The 24,587-nt window shown below is 33.2% G+C and overlaps 2 protein-coding genes across 2 annotated transcripts; both read left to right on the top strand.

Moving 5' to 3' along the window:
* The first annotated feature begins 5,428 nt into the window (after positions 1-5,428).
* Positions 5,429-7,466, top strand: LOC139854907 (uncharacterized). Its single transcript, XM_071844180.1, has 3 exons — positions 5,429-5,441; positions 5,525-5,703; positions 6,960-7,466. Exons 1-3 carry the CDS (start codon positions 5,429-5,431, stop codon positions 7,464-7,466), a joined length of 699 nt encoding a protein of 232 aa, XP_071700281.1.
* Positions 7,467-12,964: 5,498 nt separating this feature from the next.
* LOC139852181 (uncharacterized) lies at positions 12,965-14,057 on the top strand. The gene has a single exon (XM_071841409.1). It carries the CDS (start codon positions 13,097-13,099, stop codon positions 13,751-13,753), a length of 657 nt encoding a protein of 218 aa, XP_071697510.1. The 5' UTR covers positions 12,965-13,096; the 3' UTR covers positions 13,754-14,057.
* Positions 14,058-24,587: the final 10,530 nt, after the last annotated feature.

Raw genomic sequence — 24,587 nt, 5'->3', positions numbered from 1 at the left:
GAGATAAATGTCATACATATAACTGTTGATGTAGATATGCTGTGAGTTTTCAAAGTACTGATTGCTGATTCCTGTAATTGTTATGGCAGTTCTCGTTACAAGATGCGGATGAGTACATGACGAGACTTCAATAGATAAATATAGTGATTTATCGGAGAGATTTAAACCAAGAAGCAACGAGGTTGCTGGTACGTTTACTGCTAATGTAGTGAGATATAAACGGTTTTCCGGTATTGATGACGAAAGGCAACTTTTATATCAGGGTTTTAATAAGCTAAACCGAGTGAAAAGTCGAAGTTGACTTGTTGGAGTTGTGACAAAATTTATTACCTTGAAAAGGGATTGTGAAGTTATTTTGGGTAATAATAATGCTAAAGGATCTAACACAGATACATGTTAAACGTTTACTCAGGTTCCGAGTATTTTCAGGTGCATAGCTATGTACATCACTCTTTCCTTTTGTAAATGATGTGCGATTGGTTCATCCTCTCGATTGAATTGTTTTCAAGAATCATGAAAGGTTTGAACGCAGATTGAAATCGTCAAGATACAAATGAGGTTTAAAATGAGATCAAGTGGCAAACTTGAAGAATTGTTTAGTTTCATATGTTATAGTCAATATTTTAATTCATTTTCATTGTCTAATGTTGGTAGTCCACAGTTGGTAGTCCACAGTTAGCAATTCAATAATTCATACATAGTTTAATATATAATATTCGAATTAATTAATACGTATCGTGACCCGTATTCGTCTCAGACTCGATCACAACTCAAAGTATATATATTATTGTAGAATCAACCTCAACCCTGTATAGAGAACTCGATTATTACTGCATATAGAGTGTTTATGGTTATTTCAAATAATATATATATATATATATATATATATATATATATATATATATATATATATATATATATATATATATATATATATATATATATATATATATATATATATATACGTCGATATGATATGTCAAAACTTTGTATACATGTCCCGATATTTAAATGCGTAAAATAAATAACGGAAATTAAATGACGATAAATAAAGTGCGTAAAATAAATAACAGAATGTAAATAACAATAAATAAAATTGCGATAATTAAATTGCGATAAACAAACTGCGATAAATAAAATTTAATCAGTTAGCTAGGAACAGTTAGCTGGAACAGTTAGCGTGGATTCTTAACAGAATTTCTTATAGTTAATTGGTCTGTTTCTAACAAATTTTATTTTGTCAAATGTTTTCTTCATGATGCCACTTGTTGGATTCTGATAGGTCAAAATCCAAATATGAAATTGAATGAAAATGATTTTTCGGCGGTGAACGGATACTTATATCGGTGGTTGTAAATAGGATAGTAAATGACTGTTGAATCAGATTCGAAGAATGTACAGTGTAACTTATTAATGCGAAATCTAAATATTCCTCGGGTATTACCTACCCGTTAAAATATTTTCACCATTAACAGTTTGTACAATTAAAAATTTTAATTACAATCTTTATGAAAACATAAAGACATATATATTTTCTTCAGACGTAATTATGGATTTAATGAGTCAATGTGATATTAAACTCATTTGGTTTACCATTAGAACTAGAATACATAATCTCTAAAACATTTAGAGATTACTTAATCGTCATGAAGAACGAAGATAATCGATGTAGAACGATACGTAGAACGATGATTATACTCGAGGTACATAATGAGATGTTGAGGCATGGATTGTTGCTGGTACTGGTGCTGTTACTGATGGTACTGTTGGTGCCGATGATGTTGCTGAAGCTGGTACATTTTGTACCATATTCTCCAGATTGATTACTCGAGCGCGAAGTTCGTTGACTTCTCCTATTATTCCAAGATGATTGTTGGTCGGAACAAGCAGATGAATAAGGTTTAGAATTTTAGATAGAATATAATCGTGACGAGCTATCCTGGAAATGAGGCTGAAAATGGTGTTTCGGATAGGTTCGCCGGTAACGCTTCAGGTTCATTGTCAAGAGGTGAATTCGATTGGTGGAAGGGATCGCCTTCTTCGCGTCTCCATTGATTAAGTCGACTACAAATGCATCAGATGAATTGGGGATGGCTGATTGTTTGATTCATTCTGGTGACATCGCTTTCGGAGCTTAGGTGAATATCCATGTCGGAATAGCTGTCGGAATAACTATCGGAATAGTTATTGAAATCTGAGGGACTCGAATTGGTTGAGGGATTCATCTCGTACGATCAGATGAAGGATTTTCGATAAGAAATAGATTATAGGATGTAGATTAGTACTCTGCAATACATAATTTACATATGCATATATAATACTAAAATCCCATAAGTTACGGAAGAATCTACGGAATCTGTCAGGCAAAGTCTACAGTAATAGATATGCTAAGATATGAATTAGCAGATACGCTAAGATACGAATTTTGTCTATACACTATTCATGCAATCATTGCAGTAAGATGTGTCTAGACTAAGAATGATAAGTAGGTAATTTCCTAAGGATGATAAACAGATGATTTCCGACAAAAATGATAATCAAAACTTTTGACATGTAGACACGGTCGAAGTCCAGACTCACTAATGCATCCTAACAACTATTAGTTAGACACACTGATGCAAGACCCGGTTCACTAAGACCACCGTTCTGATACCAACTGAAAGGACCCGTCCTAATCCATCCGGACAAAGTCCACATCGATTACAAACGATTCACAATAATTGGTTACATCGCGAGGTACATGACCTCTATATGATACATTTTACAAACATTGCATTCGTTTTGAAAAGACAAACTTCCTTACATCAAAAATTGACGATATGCATACCATTTCATAATATATCTAATTATAATTATCTTAATAATAATCTTGATGAACTCAACGACTCGAATGCAACGTCTTTTGAAATATGTCATGAATGACTCCAAGTAATATCTTTAAGGTGAGAAAATGCATAGCGGAAGATTTCTTTCATACCTGAGAATAAACATGCTTTAAAGTGTCAACCAAAAGGTTGGTGAGTTCATTAGTTTAACATAAATAATCATTTCCATCATTTTAATAGACCACAAGATTTTCATTTCTCATAAACATACGTCCTATACATAGAGACAAAAATATCATTCATATGAATTGAACACCTGGTAACCGACATTCACAATATACATATAAGAATATCCCCATCATTCCGGGATCCTCCATCGGACATGATATAAATTTCGAAGTACTAAAGCATCCGGTACTTTGGATGGGGCTTGTTGGGCCCGATATATCTATCTTTAGAGTTCGTATCAATTAGGGTGTCTGTTCCCTAATTCTTAGATTACCAGACTTAATAAAAGGGGCATATTCGATTTCGATCATTCAACCATATAATGTAGTTTCAATTACTTGTGTCTATTTCGTAAAACAGTTATAAAAACAGCGCATGTATTCTCAGTCCCAAAAATATATATTGCGAAAGCATTTAAAAAGGGAATAATGAAACTCACGCATATAAATATTGTAAAATAGTTAATAAAGCATTTGCATGTATTCTCAGCCCAAAAACGTAAAGAGTAAAAGGGAGCAAATGAAACTCACCTAATGTATTTTGTAGTAAAAATACATATGACGACAATGAACAAGTGTATGGTTGGCCTCGGATTCACGAACCTATATCATATATATATATTAATATACATAGTTGTTATTGAATAAAATTATATATTATTTGTTATTTTTAATAAGTTATGGGTTTCATTATTAACTTAATTAAAAGTATTTATTTTATATACCTTAAATAAATAAAAATATTAATATAGTTTAGTTAAGTATATTCTTATATAACTAATTTATATTGTAGTAATGATAATAATATTAGTAATAATATTGATAATAATAATAATAATAATATAGTTCTTATAAAATAATGATACTAGTAATAATACAAATGATAATAATAATAATGTAAAGATAATAATATTAATAAATGATAATTACCTTTAAAGCTTAATAATAATAAAAATAAACAATATTAATAATTGTATTAATAATATTAATAAATATGATATTAACAATAATAATAATAATATTAATAACAACAACAACAATTAGATAATAATAATGATAATAATAATAATAATAATAATAATAATAATAATAATAATAATAATAATAATAATAATAATAATAATAATAATATACCTAATAAAAGGGAATATGTGGCTTTGTTGGCGGCCACAATAGATCGAGAAGGCAGAAGTAGAAAACGCAGAAAAAAAATACCACGATTCATGAAACCTTCGATTCATTAATCGATCAATCGATCACATAACAACTCGAGGTAATCGGTCATCAATTCATCATCATCGTCTCAATCATCATCATCATCATCGTTTCAATCTTCATCATCATCGTTCATCGTTATCCCTAATTAATCGATCAAGTAACCGGAAATCAATTGATTCAAGTAAGCAATCGATTCATGATGTTCTCTTAATTTCTTAAATCCCTTTATATTTTCCGTATATTTATTTATTCGAACCTAGCAATAATCATTGATTCCAAATTTGAACCAAAACAGAAAAATATAATAGTAATTAGGGTTCGTTCTTGGTTGTAGCAGGAGCACGTAAGAGTTCATTGGAGATGGTGATCAATTTTGGTTGAAAATCGAACAGAACAGTGATCGGGTAATGAATTTTTTTTTGTTATGGTTCTTGTTAGTTCTTGATAATGATAATAGATATAGATGGTGGTGGTTAAGGTTGGTTTGATATTTTGTTCCAATCAGAAACAGATAACGTATCACAATCATTGCCATGTAATCGGTTATGTTACATGTGTAACGATGATAAAGGTCTTCGAATGAAACAGGAACGTAGCGGCAACGTAGCAGTGAAGGTTTAATAGGTTGTGCTTGTTTTGAAAAGTGGTGGTGGTGTTAATGGTTGCAATAGCAGCGGTAGTGTAGCAGCAACAATCGGGTATCAGTCAAGCACGCAAATTGTTTTGATGATGGTTTGGGTATAGTGGTATCACTTAACATCTCATTCATCTCGTTTTGTTTTCTTCAGGTGATTAATGATCCCGGAACCAATCAATAGCAAGAGCTGAACAACAGCAATAATTGTTTGAGCTGTGGTGGTTTTTATGGTAGTGATAGTTTAATAGTTTTTTTCGGTCACACAGTGATTCGAATAATGGAACTAGCAGGTGGTCTTCAAAAGATATAAAATGGCAGCAGCAGTAAGGGAAGATAATGGTGGTTATTATGTTATTGACAGGAAATAGGAGCATCGAGTTGAAGCAGCACAGCAGTGGGTTTGGGTGATGGTTTACATAGGTGGTGTAATGATGTTATTTAGTTGATTTGCGTCCATCAAAATCAACCGAACAGTAGCAACCTGAACTTGGGTTTAATACAATCGTTTTAAACTGAAAACAATGGTGGTTACAGGTGTGTTTAGAACAGAACAGGAACTGTTTTATAGCTGTAGCAGTTTGTAATTTAAATGATGATGGAAGGGTGATTTGATGCAGGGTTCGTGGTGTTTTTGGTTTCAGGTTCGACACTGAATGGCCTTGAAGGTTGCATTCGATCAGTGAAAGGAATCAGAAATATTACCTTATTAATGATGGATTGTAGAGTGGCCATGGTGATGAAATTGTCAAGAGGTAAAAGGGTGGTGGCTGCCTGGATTGGTGTCAGTTGTCGTGAGGTAACAATGGAGAAGGATGAAGCTTGTATTCATTCACTAAGTGTATGCATTTATCTATGTATCTATGTATATAATATATAAGGTGTAATTTCAAAAGTGTAAATGCAAATTAGACAAGTTTAGTATAATATGCTGTGAGTGGGCATCTCTTAACAGGAACAATTTGGAAGGTTGTCGTGATTATGTGGTTGCTTTGATTGTGAGGTTGATAGGAAACAAAAAGATAGAAATTTTTGTTTTTACTTTCTATCATTATGTGTAAGTGATGTATATATGTATATAATTGTGATGTATTGGCAAATTATTGGCATGTTCTCTATTACATGTGCATATATAAAGAAAATACTTTTATGAAAGAATCCAACACAAAACAGTGATCGATGGAATCCCATGAAGTTAATTAAATTATATAGTAATATAGAAGTTAATTGTCTAGTTTGCAACCCCACACAAAAATCAAATGGCGGAAAAGAATTTAGTGATACCATGTGCTAATTCATAATATAAATTAGTGCATGTATATGGTGTATATTATATATATATATATATATATATATATATATATATATATATATATATATATATATATATAAAAATTTAAATAACACAATAATTTAGTAATCTAAAAGTTGAAAGAAGACGTGTGGTTTGAAAACATGGTAGCCACCATTTATTGTTATATGCCAACAGTTATTGACGAGTGATATATCAAGCTCCGTTGATTGTTAGTGGCGGATAAAAATCTATAATTTATATGACTTCTTTTTCGGATCCTCGTTTATTTTCAAATCATATAAGTTCGACTTAACTTCTCTAAATAATAATCGAAACATCACACGAGTAGAACAATCAATTAATTATTATTTTTAATATACTTTATATATATAATTATATATATATAGAGAGAGAGAGATTTATAATAACTTAATTATATCGTTCATTATTTTATAACTTAATTCTTACAATTAAATCATATATTATTTCAATTTATATTTCATATTATTATATATATTTATATATTTAAATTTATGTATCTAATTATAAATATTGGTTCGTGAATCGTCGGACATAGTCAAAGGTCAAATGTTATCATGAAATATTTTCAAAATTTACGAGACTCATCATTATAGACTTTGCTTATCGTGTCGAAACATATAAAGATTAAGTTTAAATTTGGTCGGAAATTCCCGAGTCGTCACACAAACAATGACATTAATGTGTTAAATCATTCTCCGTTGTTTGATTCCCTTCGTAAGGATAGAGCCGCACCTTCACCGTTTGAAGTAAACGGAAACCAGTATCCCTTTGGTTACTACTTGGCGGACGGGATATATCCCGATTGGACAACACTAATAAAGGGATATACGACTCCTATTGAAGAGCCTAGGAAAAAATTTACTAAATTTCAAGCGAGTGCTAGAAAGGATGTTGAGCGTACATTTGGTGTTTTACAAGGTCGGTTTGTGATTTTAAAAACACCGGCACGAGTTATGAGTGTTAATAAGATGAGAAGGATAATGTATAGTTGTATTGTTATGCACAACATGATACAAGAAGATAACGGATTTGCGTTAAGTACTTGGGAACAAGAATGGTTAGATAAACCCGAAAACCGGCCTCATCTCAATATTCGGAGAAGGGTCAAAGATCGTCGATCACGAGAGAAAGAGATTCGCGATCGAGACGTGCACGATCAACTTCGTGAAGATTTAACGGCTCATATTTGGAACCTCCCGCCAAACTTTCGCTCGATGCATAACTAGTGTTTTTTTTAATAATGTATTGTAATGTTTTTTTTTTGCGTGTATTTTTTTTAATTGTAATGTTTTTTTCTTTAAATAAGTAATGTACTTTTGTCTAATTTATTTTATATTTTGTATTGAACAAAATAAAAAATAATTTAAAAACAATTAAAAAAAAGAAAAAGAAAATGCCACGTCACAGTCTTACCATGACAAAAGCCCCCTATTACAACTCCCCCAAAATGTCATGGCCCAGTCACAGTTTTTCCTCAAAAAGTGCATCTCACTCACTCCACGTCACAATCACCAATATCTGTGGTCTAACAATAATATAACAAACTAACAATAAATAAAGTACGGAATTTGGAACCAAATTACAAAATCCATAAACCCCATTTAAAAAATCATGAACCTACGTATGTGAAATTTAAAGTGCCATATGCAGGTCATTCTTTTATTCATTCTTGAACATTGTAAAAGTACTTTCAAATTTTAATACAATATATATGATTTTTTTTTATTCATTCTTCTATCATGCATAGATGTGTTTTCGAGCATAGGCAAGATATGCCGCATAGAGCTCAAAAATTTAGGAGGACCCAATTTGAATATTTAAATATTTTTCTCAATAAATTTAATTAAATCAAATAAAAAATTGTTAATTAAAGTTAAAATACCTTATTTTTAATAGTTAAATACAGTGTAAGTAAATTAATAGATAAATTGGAGTATTATTTTTGTATGCGCAGTCAAAAATTTTAACGTATATGTGGATTCGTTTTTATTTTCGTATATAACCTTTAAATTGTTAAGACGACCTGATCATGCATGCTACTCATGCATGTTTTGTAATATGTTACAATTTTATAAATTAATAAAATAAATGATTTTTTGAATTTTTTTTTTTAAAAAATCATTATACGCAAGGAATAAGTTTTTTTTTCTTTTCTTTTCGAGTTACTCGTATATATATACATATATTATATTTATAATATACATAATATTATTATACTATTACTATTTACTATATAATATTATTTTAAAAGTCATCGTTGACATTAACATAAATATATAACCAATGTACTACTAATATAAAACAAAAATATTAAACTTTAGCATTTGTATAGTAAAAAGTAGAAGAATAGAAAACCAATACAAGGTGCTGAGAGGAAATAATTTGGAGAATTTATTAAAAATATTTGAGCTCGGTTTCATCGGCTTGTTTTGATTGTTGTTTTTGATTTAGATGATTTCTAGTCTTTTCGCCCATTTAAGTAGATTGGTCAACATGTTTTCTAATGTGTTTTGGTTTAATTTCGCTTATGTTATTGTGTTGCTGTGGTCTCTTTATGTCATGCTCTTTGGTCGGTTTGGTTTGAGTCGTGAGCTTCTGTTTAATTGTATGTTAGTTCAACTTGATAGTTTATTGTATTTGTAAGTTTTAGGAGTTTTATTTTTTTGATTAATTTTTATTTGGCTACGGACTATAAAAGTTTTTAGTTTTATCGTTGGAAAAAAAGTAGACTTTAGCTATATGGAAGTTATCAATTATTTCTATTAATTTTGTATTTTGAGTTTTTCAACGTTCTAATAGCCGCCAAAGAGCAATTGAAATTTTCAAATTTCAAATTATATTTCGTTTCTGTTTTCTGTTGATAAAATAAGAAAATTGATATTTGTCCCACAAAATTAATACGGAGTATTAACTAGAAAAAAATTCGACCGCGCGTTGTTGTGGGTGTATTCAACGCGCGGTCAAATTTGGATATACGTTGTTTGGTACCTAATATATCTAGTAGGTTGGATTCTTTGTTGGACGTGTATGTATATATATGAAATATAGCCCGAAATATTTAGTGTTTTTTTTAGTGTTTGTTGGTACCTAATATTTAGTGTTTGTTGGACGTGTATGTATATGTATGAAATTTGGACGCGTATAGTTAGTCGCGTTGTGTTCGTAAAATTATTTCGAGTTGAACGGTAGTCTCGGAAAAATTTAACTCGTACCGAGCAAAAATATAGGGCTCGTTATTTAGTGTTTTTTTAACGATGTCCGTTTCGCGTATAGTTAGTCTCATTGGGTCCGTCTGATTTTTTCGAGTTGAACGGTGACCTCGAAAAAATTTAACTTGGACCGAGCGAGAAGATAGGGCCCGTTAAAAATTCGGGTGTAATTAATTTTGTGACGCCCCGTACAAAACCATCGTGTACGATTCGTCAACAACAGGATCTTTACACGGTTGAATACTACATGCTGTTTGAAAACCGATTCGCATTCATTAAAAAAGATAACGTTTTACAAAGATAACATGTCATAAGAATTATTACAAACCATTGTTCCAAAATAACATAAGTTTACGAATGCAAAACATAAGTTTCATAATTTGAGACATCTCTAGTAATGCAGCGGATAACTAGTACAGTAGGTCTATAACAGCAATTCAATAACAGCATGACAGCAAGTGTAACAGCGGAAGCAATAAACCACTAGGCACCTGAGAAATACACGCTTAAAAAGTCAACACGAATGTTGGTGAGCTATAGTTTAAGTTGTAATAGTAACGTAAGATAGGCCACGAGATTTCAGTGCTGCAACAGCGTATCAAAACAGTATGAAAAGTATTTGCATAACCGTGGGCACCCGGTAACTAAACTTAACGTTTATAACCCCCTGAAAGTACACTTGGCGAGTGCGTATGTTCACGAAGTATTAAACACCCGTTAAATGCTAGCGCGACTAGCCCGAGTGGGGATGTCAAACCCTATGGATCCATATCTAATATTCGCGTTCACCGGTTCAAAAACCAATGACTAAACATTAACGTGCTAAGGGGAATGTTTATGCTGTTGTATAACCCACACATATATAAAGTTTAAGTACTCGTGCCTAGTATGTAAAACGTAAAAAGCGCATGTATTCTCAGTCCCAAAATAATTAAAGTAAAAAGGGATGCTATAACTCACAGTGATAAAAGCGGTAAAGTCGGTAATGAAAGTACGCAAGTAGTAAGTCGGTTCGAAAGGTCGTCAACCTAAATCAAATGTTACTAGGTCAGTAGGTTGTCTTTATAAATTCTAATAGTGCATAAAATAAGTTTAAGTGTCATCATCATCATCATTCATCATCATAAAAGCTAAGTAAGTTTGACGAGAATAGAGATCGAAACAATAGGCTGATTTCGGTCAGCTGCTACGACCTCTACGTAAATCGAAAAGACGCATGGTCAGTGGCTATGGCTCCGTATATGAGTCCCCTAACAGCTGACCAATTTTCAGAACCTAACTCGTCTTCGTTTGACCGTGGCGACGGTTTAAGTGCGAGTAGGTCAGAAATTTCAGCACAACGTTAATAGGGTGTAGTAACTATCGGAGGGCCATAAATCCTAAACCGTAACTCGGATTAAGACGAGGCCTAAACGGAAAATCATCTACTCGAACCGAACTAACTGAAAATCAACTTTCCAGTAGCCCAAGTGGTCTGATCAGATACGAAAATCAGTGGACAAGTGCTCCGGTGGGGTTCTTGGTGCTTGATGCTCATCACGGTTCTCATCCTTGATGCTTGTAGCTTCAAGTGTACAACTCTTTGATAGTTTAGCATCACTTTTGACCAAGATTCACCATCAATGCACAATATGTTAAGACCAAGTAAGAACACAACTCATTCATGAGTCTTAGATGGATGATGAACCAAGGTTACATCATATCCTTAGTCTTAACACAATTTCAATTCACAATAACAACTAAAGTTACAAACTTTACATTAATTCAACAAGTAATAGCACAATCTAAGTCAAATGAGGTGATGGAACCCTAAGCTAGAGAACTTGGATCCATTTCACACAAGTTACAAGGTTGCAAAGCTAGAAAGCTAGAAAGCTTGAACCTTTAAGTGTTCTTGAAGATCTTGAAGCATAAAGCTTGGATCTTTAAGACATATGAAGATAACAAACACAATTTTGAATCTTTTTCACAAAACCACATGATCAAAGCAAAAAGAACTTAGATCTAACAAAAAGATATGAAGATTCAAGCTAGAAAGCTTGCATCTTGATTGTTCTTGAAGATCTTGAAGCATAAAGCTTGGATCTTTAAGATGCATGAAGATTACAAACAAAAGTTTAAATCGTTATCATAAAATAGAAAGATTAAAGTATAAAAGAAGTAGATCTACAAAAGATATGAAGATTCAAGCTAAAAAGCTTGAATCTTCCATGTTCTTGAAAGATTCATGCTTGAATCAACAAGATATAAGTAAGATCAAAGCTAAAAGGAACTTTGATCTCCATAAAATGATGATGATGATCATGAATTTGAAAAGAAAAAGAAGAAGGAAAAGAAGACTTACAAGTAATGCTAGAAAGGAAAGAAAGAAAGAAAGAAAGAACAAGTGTGTGAAAAACCAAAATGATCAAGTGTGAAAATGAGGGACTAAAGGCTAGTATTTATAGGCATAATTTCACTTGGATTGATGACATGGCAAGGCCATTTGGCCGAAATTTTGAGGAGGGGAGGGGGAGACACCATGTTGCTTTTTGGTTAGTGGTTGTCTAAAGTGTGTCCTTTTGCTAGAATCTCATGTGACAATTAGATAAACCTTATCCATTATGCTAGTATGACTCATTAATTAATTAATTTATTATTTATTTATTATTATGGGTCACTAGTAATAATACTTGGGCTAATTAATTGGGTCACTAGCTAGAGTAGGGTGGGCTTGAGCCCAACAAGGTAGAAAGTCCAACAAGACTAACTATTGGACTTTAGCAATTAAATAAATAAAATTAAGCATCCAACGGCCCAGGTAATTATTATTATAAAATAATAATTAATATTTCGCAGTCCAAAAGTTCCGGTTCCGACAAAAGTCAAACGTGCGCAGTCCGCGGTTTATTCGTAACGGCAAGTAACACTAACGGTTATAAAGCATCCAATGGACAAGTTAAGCATTCTACATACCCCAGGGCACGTTTTTAAGTATATATGAATATAAAACACGTGTGCCAAGGTTCCGGAGTAATAAACACAGTACGCACAGATACGCAGTTTTGCTAAAATACAAGGCACAAAAGCAAGTCGAAAAAGTCGGGTCGTTACAAATTTCTTTTATTTTAATAAAATTATATATTTACGCTTTCTATTCCTGAGTAACTAGAAATCTGAGGGGTCGTTGTGTAAATTAAGCGGAAATTGAAGGACACTTTATAATGAGAGCGCAAACTCAAGACGACAATCAAAGTGAACTAAAACTAAGAATATGCAGGTAAATAAATAAATAAATAAATAAATAAATAAATTCCACATATCGGCGTTGAGCCGTCCATTATTTTGGATCCGTTCGATTATTCTCCAAGTAGATATCCTAACCAAAGTTAACCATGGTTAACTCTCCTTATCGCTTCATAGTTAAGCTAACCACTATATTCAATATATCGTTCATTTATTACCCATAAAGTTCTGTTTAATTACATCTTATACCACAGCTTTTTCATTTCCTATAAATTCAGCCTCGGACCAGAGCTAGGTTTGCCCAACTGAAGAGCCAAGGGCGCTTCAGTAAATTTACTACTTTCCTACTTTGTTGTTTCTAACCGTTTCTCTCTCACATACAAAACACCAAAAACACTCACTAAAACTCTCTCTCTAAAAAAATGGCGACATCTTCTAGAAAATCAAAGGCACCGGTCTTACCGTTGACATCTGCGTTTCAACGATCAAGTTCTCCGTCAGGCCGATTCGGAAGGTACTCGTCGGCGTTTGCCGCCGAAGTTTCGTCTCCGTTCGCGTCGTCAACAAGCTCGAGCTTTTATTCATCTCCGTCATCGACTCACGTTTACAGCCGGTCTTCATCACCAACTCGTGTAAATCTTCACGGAGTTGCGCCGGTGACGTCATCATCCGTTAAGTTTTCCTTAGCGAGTAGATCTGGATCTCCGAACCGTTCGATGGCGATGAATCCTCGAGATCAAGTTGTACGGAAGCAAAACGCTGGTAATCCATTGAAGAACTTGCCGAAGAAGACGTGTATGTGTTCTCCGACGACGCATCCAGGATCATTCCGGTGTAGTTTACATAAAAATTATAACACGAGTAATGGAATAACGTATTCTCCGAACCGATTGAATGCTCGTAGATCTGCGATGACGAATTCTCTAGTTCGAATCGGAACCGTTGAAGGTGGAGATCTGGTTAAAAGAGCGTTAGCGGCGTTAATCCGGCCGTCATCACATCAACAACGACGGAGATCAGCGTTTGAACCGAGACCTAGTCGGTTATCAATCATGTCGAAGGCCGATGACGACTCATGATTTTGAAAATAAATCCTCTGGTTGTTCGGTTACAGGTTTGGTGATTTATTATTCATTCACCTTTTTTAATTTCAGATTTGATGGTGCGCTGGAAGATGATGGTGAATCCAGTTTTTATAATTCGGCGACTTCACACTCAGTCCTTACATTTTGACACAAAAGCCTATTCAATTATCGGAATCAAAAGAAAAGGATACGGATCTTCATTTGTACATAGATGATAGTATATGCTTGCAACAGTCTGTGTGATTGCAAAATTTGAGGACATTTTGGATTTTGGATTCAAACGTTCACTTTTATCATCCGTTTATAACCAATTTAAACAATTCTGAACATATCTAATAACTAATTAACTAAAATTATTTAATCATATTAAAACTACAATAGTTTGTAAATTGATGGTTTCCGTGTGGTTTGTTGATTATGTGTTGAATCATTTGTTCATTTGATTAATTGATTCAACCATTTTCGCAGTAATTAATTCCGTCCGTTGTGCTTCGCGTTCCGTTCTGTTAGGTGCCGTGCTTTGGATCCGTGTTATGTTCCGTTAAGTGGAGTGCCGTTCCGTTAACTTTCACCGTTTACCGTCATTTTCGCCGTTCGTATTGTGGAAACAAGGTATCATGGTTTGTTTGGTGGTATATACCTTTCGTGCAAGGTAATTGATGTTTTTTATTTATTTAATATTTAATTTAATGTAATAATTTATTTATGTTGTATATGTATATATTTTTATGTTTAATTAATTTAAATATATTTTTGATTTTGATTTCACGCAACAGGGATGAAGATGTATGGATGCTGTTTATAGATATTGACCTTGACTCTAATGCCGTAACTTTGAACTTACATTTCTGGAGTAAGTTAAAATTATTGGGACATTTGGACCTTGACACGCGCGAGACACCTAATACCTAACTGGAGGAATTTGTTGACTAAACTAAATACTACACCTATGTAAAACCTTTATAATTTAATATTCGATAAATTAATAACCTCAATAAAATTAATAATATGTCCGGTTTCAACTTGAGACCAGAACAAAATTGGACTTCAATCGATAAAATAATAAGATAATTTTTTTAAAATCCCAATGTCAACTTATCGGTCAGCGAAATTATAAAATAATAATTACTAAAATTTTTCAAAATTCTAGGATTCTTTAATAAAAAAAAATGAATTTATAGCCACTTGTTGGGCAACCTAACCTACTCTCTAAAAAAAATCAATTTTTCAAATCTATTTTGAGTTTATCTTTAAATCTCCTCATTGCACATAAGAGTTGATTCATTTTATTCTTTAAGGCGTGAATGTATGTAGACATATGAATTTTGAAAATCTTGTTTATATTTTAGTGAAATAAGTAAAGCGAACAGACATGATAATTTTGAAGGTCCTCGATGAATTAATTTGAAAGTTACTCAAAAATATAAGTTAATTTTTTAAATTAATAATTTATTAATTTATCGATATAATAATATCTCGTTAAATTAATAAAATATTCCGGTTTCAATATTATTAATTTTTAGAGGTTTCACTGTATAGTTATTGTCATAATAGCTAAACTCAATATTATGATTATGTTTTAACGAAAAACCCTACTAATACAGTAATACTACACCTAATATAGTTATTGTTATACGGAGTAACAATTTGATGACCCAAACCACTTGCTAAAGTCCAACTTCGTTAACCAAACACCTCCAATTAATCTAATTTTACATAAACACAACCCTATAATCCACCAAAATTCGTAACCGCCTATACTCCTAAGCAACCACTTAAAATCGCCATTGGCACTCCAAATCGTTGGGAAACTCAAGAGCACCCACTCAAATTTGGCTACCTTAAAACAACAGACAAAACACCAAATTGATCCATCCGAGCATAGAAACAACCTTGAGAACTACATAAACTTCTGTCGTAGCACATTTAGCTGAAAACAATATAAATAATTGCCCAAACACCCTTAAGTTGTCGGAAAATCACCTTATGGTGGCGACCCAATTAAACTAAAATAAACTGAATCATGGGGAAGGAGTTGAGTTTAGTAAATACAGCATTCTTCCTCAAAGAACATTGAAAGAACACCATCAAAAGGAATGAAGTGAGAGATATGAAATGAAGATGCCGGCCGGAGAAAAGAAAGAGGAAATGAACAAAAAGTTAAAATTTATTTATGAATACAGTTGTTTTAAAGATAATATTATCATGATGTTTTAAATTGGGAATAATTGCGCTTCTTGAATATGCATTGTTTTGAATGATCGCTCAGCACTATCAAGTAGTGTCATTAACTTTGAAGTTATGAATTCGAGTCTAATAATGGGTGTGTATTTGTTGTTAAAAAATGGCGCTCTTTCATCATTAGTAATATTTTATAAGAGGGAACAAAGTAATAATAGCGAAGTTTTTTAAGGACTAGCCATACGCTACAACTTCCTCCCTTTTGCATATGCTTCCACCCAAATAACACATGAGTACAACAAACTTTAGTACAAATCTGAATTGTAAATTTGAGAATGATCGGATTTGATGACAATGAAATTGTACCTGATCAATGGAGTGGGTTAACGATGAAGACAATCAAGCAATTCATGTTGAGAGGAAGACGATGATGATGGCTGCTAGGAAGAGAGGATGACGATGACAATAGATACTCCAAGGAAAGGAAGACCGATGGTGGCTATTGAGTTCGTAAAGACACATATTTACAACTCCGTAGTAGGTTATTAGATTTTATGTTTTTATTAATAGATTAAATAAATATAAAATGATAAATATCTTTGAAAGTATAACATTCCTTTAAAATAAATTTTTAACTACCAGGGTATTAAAAAACTCAATGATAATAACAAAGTAATAAAAATAATGTAATGTAGTTGTAAAAAGATGCTAAATTGAAAACGGATCACCTTATCCTAAACAAATGGAACGAAACTATGAAACCACATGCAACAGAACAATCCAAAATGGCATGGTGGTCCACACCTAGACCTAGTCACTAAAGCACAAATCCATGAAAGTGACTTCCATTTGTAACGAAAAAACTCAAAAGACATTTTTCTACGACACCTTTGGTGATCTGTGCATCTACGATCTATGATCTATCTATTCTATTTCTAGCAGTATTGTACCTGAGCATATCTATTTGGACAAAAGGCCATATATTATGTAAGTAATGACCCGGATAGTTATCGAGACAGATAAATTCTAAACAGAAACTATGATTCTTGCAATATATGATAATGTTTACAATAGTGTTTACAAAGTTCATTTGCTTAACACATCTTAAGTCCAGTGCTTATGGCACCTATGTCATTCACTCCGTTCTTAAGATGTTGCCATAAATGTGGACACATACAAGTTCACTCTGTTTTTTTTTAACACATCTTACGACTTGTGTGTGTATATGATAAAGATTATATAGACAAATGTGGACACATACAAGTTTAGTTATTGTTTATTTATAGTGTCACGATAAGCATAACATGTTACGATATTATCCATAGATACGTATGATTCAGTATTTGGCTAGTCAATCAAAAACTCAAATAAATAAAACTCCCATGTTTCATCCTAACATTCTTCCTCAAATTCTTCCATCTTCTAATTCAGTTGGGTTTGACGCTATTAGCAACTTTTCGATTCAGGTAAGTTATTATTCATTTCCTTTCAATTTCATCCCGAATTCCTTTTTTGTTATACGTATTATTTCAGTATTGTTTTTGAGTCGAATTAGATATTAGTTTATTAATTAAGCTTATCAGGGTTTTTAGTATTCATTTTTTTTTTTTTTAAAGGCAAACACACACCATTAACACGAATATTTACAACCAACGAATATGTCCCAAGTGGGACTCGAACCCTGGAAGTAAAACATAGGGAAACCCACAGATTGCTACTACTGTTCAAAAGGTAATCAAATAAACAAATCCTCCTCATCATCGTATTGAGTGTGAATCATGTTGATGTTAATCCAAATGTCTCAAAAGATGAAAGAAGAAGGAAATAAGTTGTTATATGCATTTTTTTTTTTGAAAAGCAGCAGTATTAATATTAAATCACAAATAGAAACATACAAAGAAACCCCAAGAGTAGAGCAAAGACTCACGGGATGCTAAGATAGCATCGATGTACATCTCAAGTTCTAATCTCAATTATTACAATTAGACTAAATAACATGAAGGATTATTGAACCAAGTATGCCAATCAAAATCTTTCTTTTTACACCGCTTCGCAATCCATTCGTAGGATTTCATTTGAATCTCGATCAGAGCATTCGGGGAGCTCCAACATTTATTCTTGAAAACTTTTGAGTTACGGTTTTTCCAAATAAGGTAGCAAGTTGTCAAAATGACCCCTTGCCAAATATGTTTTCCGGAATCCAAGTTTGTGAAAACCGATAACCCAAGTAGGAGGTTTTCAAGATTAATGTTAGGAACAATATTGACACCCCACCATTTGAAGACTCTAAGCCATATCTCAAAAACTTTTTCACATGAAAGAAGAGCATGGGAGACCGATTCGATGTCATCATCACAGAGCGGACAACGGACCGAGTGAAGGTCAATTCCCCGTTTGTCGAGTTCGACACGAACCGGGATCCTTCCCCTCCTCGCACGCCAAATGAAAATCACTTTTTTTGGAATTAAATTGTTTCTCAACGTCTCTTTTGCGTTTGCACCCGCAAGTAACGTCATTGTGGTGATCAATGAAGTAAGATTTTTTGTAGTAAACGTCCCGTTATTATTACCACACCATTTCCAAGTGTCTTTCGCATCCGGATCCATCTTCACCTCCGCAATTAGATTTTCAAGGTGTTGCAACTCGTCGAGAGCTCGACCAGAAGGGGCTCTAGTCCAATCCCACGCTGGAAACGCAACAGACCCTGACCACGAGACTCGTTCGGCAACGAGACTCGTTCGGCAACAGTAGCAGACAGTTGTTATATGCATTTAGGTTTTTATCTTTACCTGATGCTATAAATGACTGTAATTTAGCACTTGAAGTTGCTCCCAAGTCCAAGTATAGTTTTTTTTTTGGAAAGCTAAATTTTATAAAAAATGAGCCAAAGCCCAACTCCAAGAACAAAGGCCCACAGAAATGGGCTAAAAGAGACACCAAATTACAATATGAGAATGAAAAAACACCAATACAGAATACACAACCAATACAAGTGATTCTCAAGGTTCTTTTCGAATGCATCTAGTAGAAGTTAGTTGTGATAAATAACTATTTTATGTGGCTATGAAAAAGAACATTTTTTTTAATATGGATATGTTGATATCTAGTGTTTCTGATGTGGAACGGGGAAATTTAAAAGGGTATGAATAGTACAGATGAATGGATTGTTCAGTTTGCGAGATCATTCAAGAACCATGCGGGATTCGATACTAATCCGTTTTTGGATCTTCATGACCTTGAAATGGAATTGTATTATGAAGCAATGGAAGATGGTGTTACAACCGAAAGCTCCCAAAATCTTTTCGATATTGTTGGTGAAAAGTTTCAAGAAATGTGTGCAAATTGTTGTTTAATTGGTGAAACGTGCACATGTATAAAGCATGGAAGTTGGTTTTTGTTGCGTAAGATGGAAATTGAACTCGCGAATTGATAACTAAAAGGACAAAAGTCGGATACAAATGCACACAAATATATAAAAGCTGGAAAAAGATATGAAGAGCCTCTAAAGATTATGTAATAACCCGTATAAGCATAAATAGTGACTATCTAATATCTCCCACCATGGTGTGTTGTTGAAACATGGAAACATCCGGTTAGTCCATTGCTTTAGCCGAGGGGCGATTGATGTTGGTGATTTTAGTGTTATCAACAATCATTTTAGTTAATTGAGATTTACTAGAAAGCAAAGGCTTATTGAATTAAACTCAATGACGAGTTTGGAGAGTGTGGAGTGCACGCTCGTTCGAGTTAATTAAATAAGGTCTTGTAAATTACATCTTTTAAATTACATCTTTTGATGAAAGGTAACCATGAATGGTTACATCATTTCATGAAGAGTGATGTCATTTTCTAAAAGGTGTAAAAGAAGAGTTGCATCTTTTAGTTGAAAGGTTGCATATTTACATTGAAAGGTTGCGTCCTTTCACCCGCACCTTTTCACTTCCTATAAATATAGTAATATGTTTTGCTTTCACAAAAAAACATAACAAACAGAAAACATACGCATACTCTCTAACAATTTAATCAGTGATTTCGTTGCCAAAAACACTGATTGCGTTCTTGTCTTATCCCTGTAAAGATTTCGTGCAACCGAGGCAATCTTATGGTCGAAATACTTTATAGAAAAAGTAAATACACGATTCAAGAACGAATCCGGCAGTCAATTTACAACCCTATTTTCTAACAAATCTATAAAGTATTTTGTGATAATCATGAACACATGAATTGTAAAAGAAAGTTTCTAAATATGTGGAAATAAAAAGGCAAGTTTGTGTGACTGTTGGGGTTAGAGATAAGCAACGTACGGTTGAATACTCCATGATGACAATTACACATGATGATATTAATGTGTTTTGTAGCATTAATTTAAAATCCTCCTAGGGATGGCTTATAGTAAAATTTATTTGAATGCATCGTATGATTCAAGAAGTGAGACTGAAGTCTTAGTCACAAATCCGGGATTCTAGTTGTTGACAAGGCTTCAATCGGTCAAATTTTGGATACCGACATCCTTGATCTGTTACGATCTGAAAGTGGGTTATCTTCAAGTTGCCACGTGTTTATACTGTCGAACGAATTACCGAGTCAGATAGAACTTGCATATAAATCGGATTTCTGGATGTTGATGATGCCAATTATACCGGGTACGTTCACTTGATCATTTCTATTATTTGCACAAGAAACAATTAATGGATGAATTAGTAGCGGAATCTATTGAATTGATGATAAAGCATCACTTTAATTCTGATAAGTTGCTTATTCATACGAAATTTACAAATCGTGTTGTAAAATTCGGATGAAATTGGTGAAAGTTGCAGCAATTAAATGGAACGTTAATTACATCATAGGTTTCATTAATTCGGTTAATTAATAATTGAAGTTATTCGATGTACGGATGTAATTGGTTAACCAGATGAACGGTACGCGTTACTTCATTATTGAAGTAAACAAAAATTAATTTAACATTCAAAGATCAATCTAGTTAACAAAAGAGATGCATGCATAGAATGGTTAGATCAATCTAGTTAACAAAAATTATCACGTAACCATTATTGTTAGATGTCGGTTACTTATGTTGCCTTTCAAAGGAGATTAGATTTGCATCATAGTTGATTAATTTGCATTCACTTCAAATAACCGACATCTGATGCAAAGTAATTACCGTGATAAGTTTACGAAATAGTTACTGTTGCATGAATGAATAGATTAATAACAACAATTCTGTTCTATAGAATTGCTACTGTAGTACATTATCATGTGATATTTTATGAGATGGTTACTATAAATTCATATTAGAATTTATGGAATGAATTAAAGTGGTGATTATAACTGAAATGTTGAGATCTGTAACATGTGTATGGGTTCAACGTTTGACTTTTACAACATGTGTTATCCTATGGATTTTACAAAGGTTTTGTTTTATACATAAACTAGTTTATAACCCGCGATTTCGCGGGACTTTGTTATAAAAAATGTTATAATGGGTCTAAGTGTTTAATGAAGCATATGAAATTTGTAAAGTTATTTCTCACATGGGATAAGTAAATAGTACTTCGTAGTATATAAAGTGTAGCCATTTATAAAAGTATGTTTCTTTGTTGAATGATTCATTTTATATCACTCGTGGTTCTGTTGAATATATATACAACTCTGTTTTACTCGTTTTTTCTATGGCAACTTATAGTTGATAATCATGGATCCACTATGAGATCATACTAATGTAGAGATTATAAGATACAACTCACAATGCTAGACTGAAGCATGAAGCATGATTTAATAAATTATATTGACCAACCCATATTATTAGACATACATATTTAAGTTAACATTTTATTAAAGTATAACACGAATAAAATTAAATTTATCTAATCGGCATATGCGTTGTCTCCTGATAGCATACCATGTGTACAAACAATACCTATTAGAGTTATGTAATTTTTCGCTTAAAAATAAGATGCAGTTATTTAATGAGTTAAAAAAGCAGTGTAATAGTTTGTCTAAAAATAGCACACACCTCAACCTTAGGATCATCAAATCTTGCTTAATAATTTAACACCCATATACATAAGTGATCATGGTGCATAGCTACTATCTTATTAATTTAACCTACATTTTGATCATTATAGTAAACTTCCACTACTACCAGTCCTGAGTCCACTTGATAATAGCCTTTTTTAAATGAACGTAGTTAATTTAGTACATTTAACACCTTTAATTTAGAAGATAGTTTATAACCTACACATTGCAGGATTGACATGTAAAATTGTTCAAAAGATCATACGATCACTTTACTAATCTATATAAGTATGTGTATTCATGTACTAATTAGTAAAAACGATTAATGTATAGTAATAAAATCTATATAAATAAGTAAAAGGAATCAGGTAGAACGCTGAAAAACAGTGGCATCCGTGAAATTTGAATCATCCGTGAAATTTGAATCAGAGGGTTTTTCTTCAATACCCTCTCATACAGAGTGAATCTACCTGAACGGGACACATTACATGCATGCACAAGCCGTAAAACACTTCCTTGAGTTAGTCCACTTGTATTAAAGTTGACTTGGAAGCACAATAATGTTTTGAAATGGTGTTTTCACACGATTTTTGAAATAGTTGAATCTAATCGAATTAGGCTTAAATATGCGATCTTGACATGTTGATTGCGTGGAAATATTCAAGGCAGATCATTATGTGTTTATTACGAAAAGGTGTTTTTTCAATGTCAAATGCACAAGATAAGGTTGTGCAAGTGTCGAGCCATATTAAAAGGGTGATGATATGTACACAACCTCATATTGTTATGTACACAACGATGATGTTTTACAGTATTGTACAGTATAACACTGTAAAGCATGAAGGTTGTGTACATAACAATTTTGAGTTGTGTACATATCACTTCCCATATTAAAATGACCCATTTCAACTCACCCAACCCACCATGGCCCTGTCCCTCATCATGTCCATATTGCCACCTTTATCGATAACGATAATATACCCAGCTTAAGGGAAACGTAACAGCTATATCCAATGTTATAGCTAACAAATATACCCGATATTTCATGAAATTTTTCATCGCCGACATGGAACTATTTTTGTACAACAAGAAATAAAATAAGTAAAATACCCACCTGAAGTTGAATATGGACAAGGTCAAAGATGTAGGAGAAATTACACTAACAACCAACCTGCTCTTGAACATGTCTGTTGTCCATTTTTTCAACGCATCTGATGGCATTTCCGCATTAACTGATCAAAGCATCTTCATTAATTTGACTGCCATATGTATTTTCGTATCCTTGCCCTGTGCTCATCAAGTAGGTTGTTTTGATTAATAAACGAAACATGATGTAACATCCCGTTTTTCATCATAACATGTCCAAGGTACGTGATGAACTTTAGAATGTTCATACTTGGTTGTATAATAGTATAAAGATGATTTTACGATGAGTGCATGAAGTGTACCAAGCGTGTACGTGTTTCTTGTTCGAATGTCGAAGAAAACTGGACGTTGTTTGAGTTACAAGATGTGTACGTACCTTTTCGACCCCAAATAAAGTTTGAGTTGATATTTCAAAACCTTACCATTAGAAATGAAATCTTATTACGTTTCCAACGATATTTGATTCATCAAAAACGGAGTTACGGTTTGAAAGTTACGAGCAAAACAAGTGTCAGAAAAATGCGAAAAAGGGCCCAGGCGCAAATTGCGGCTGGTGGGCGCAATTTGCGGCTGGCTGGAGTTCTTCAGCACCCAAATGGGCATATTCTTGCGGCCACTTTTTGCGGCTGGCCGTAATTTGCGGCCAGTAGGCGCAAATTGCGGCTGGAAACGCATTTTTGGTGATTTTCTTGATATTTTGAGTTTTAATGAAGGGTATTTGTGTCTTTTCACTTGAGGGTCAGTTTGGGATCATCAAAACTGATCCAAACCTTATCTCCATCTCATTCTTCACACACACAAACACTCTCATCTTCAACCCTAGAGAGAGAGAAGAGAGTTTAGAGAGAGAGAGAGAGCTCCATTTGGAGAAGAAGAAGGGTGTTTCGGGTCAAACCTCAAGTGTTAAAGTTGTTCATCTCGTTAACGGCTATGTTTTGATAGTGTTGGTAAGTTCTAACTCCGAAATTCATCTTTATGATTTGATATTCAAGTTAGGGTTTTAAGCTTTTTAGTTGTAAAACTCATTTAGATGATGAAGTGGGTTTATGGAAACTAGTTATTTTTGTGTTGTCCAAGTTAGCAATATATGTGTTGTACGCTAACGGATTTATGAATGGATATGTGTTGTCCAAGTTAGTGTTATATGTGTTGTACGCTAACGTTTTACGAATGGATATGTGTTGTCCAATTTAGTGATATATTTGTTGTACACTAACGATTTTATGAGCGGATATGTGTTGTCCAAGGGTTAGTGATATATGTGTTGTACACTAACGGTTGTTATGAACACCGATGGGAAATTCGAGTACCATTCCTTTTTACGATTGGTTAACCATGGTTGTGTGAATTTTGTATTAGCATATTTAATATTGAACTATATGCTATTGGTGTTGCTAGCTTATTGTGAATTGCGGATATTGGGTTATGCATGATGTTTGCATAGTTGTTGAATTGCTAGCTTGTATGCGGTATTGTGTAAGTGATT

The sequence above is a fragment of the Rutidosis leptorrhynchoides genome, chromosome 6 (assembly GCF_046630445.1).
Source record: "Rutidosis leptorrhynchoides isolate AG116_Rl617_1_P2 chromosome 6, CSIRO_AGI_Rlap_v1, whole genome shotgun sequence".
NCBI classification, from domain to species: Eukaryota; Viridiplantae; Streptophyta; class Magnoliopsida; order Asterales; family Asteraceae; genus Rutidosis; species Rutidosis leptorrhynchoides.
Note: the sequence above shows the minus strand (reverse complement) of the source record. Positions and strands in the feature narration are given on the sequence as shown.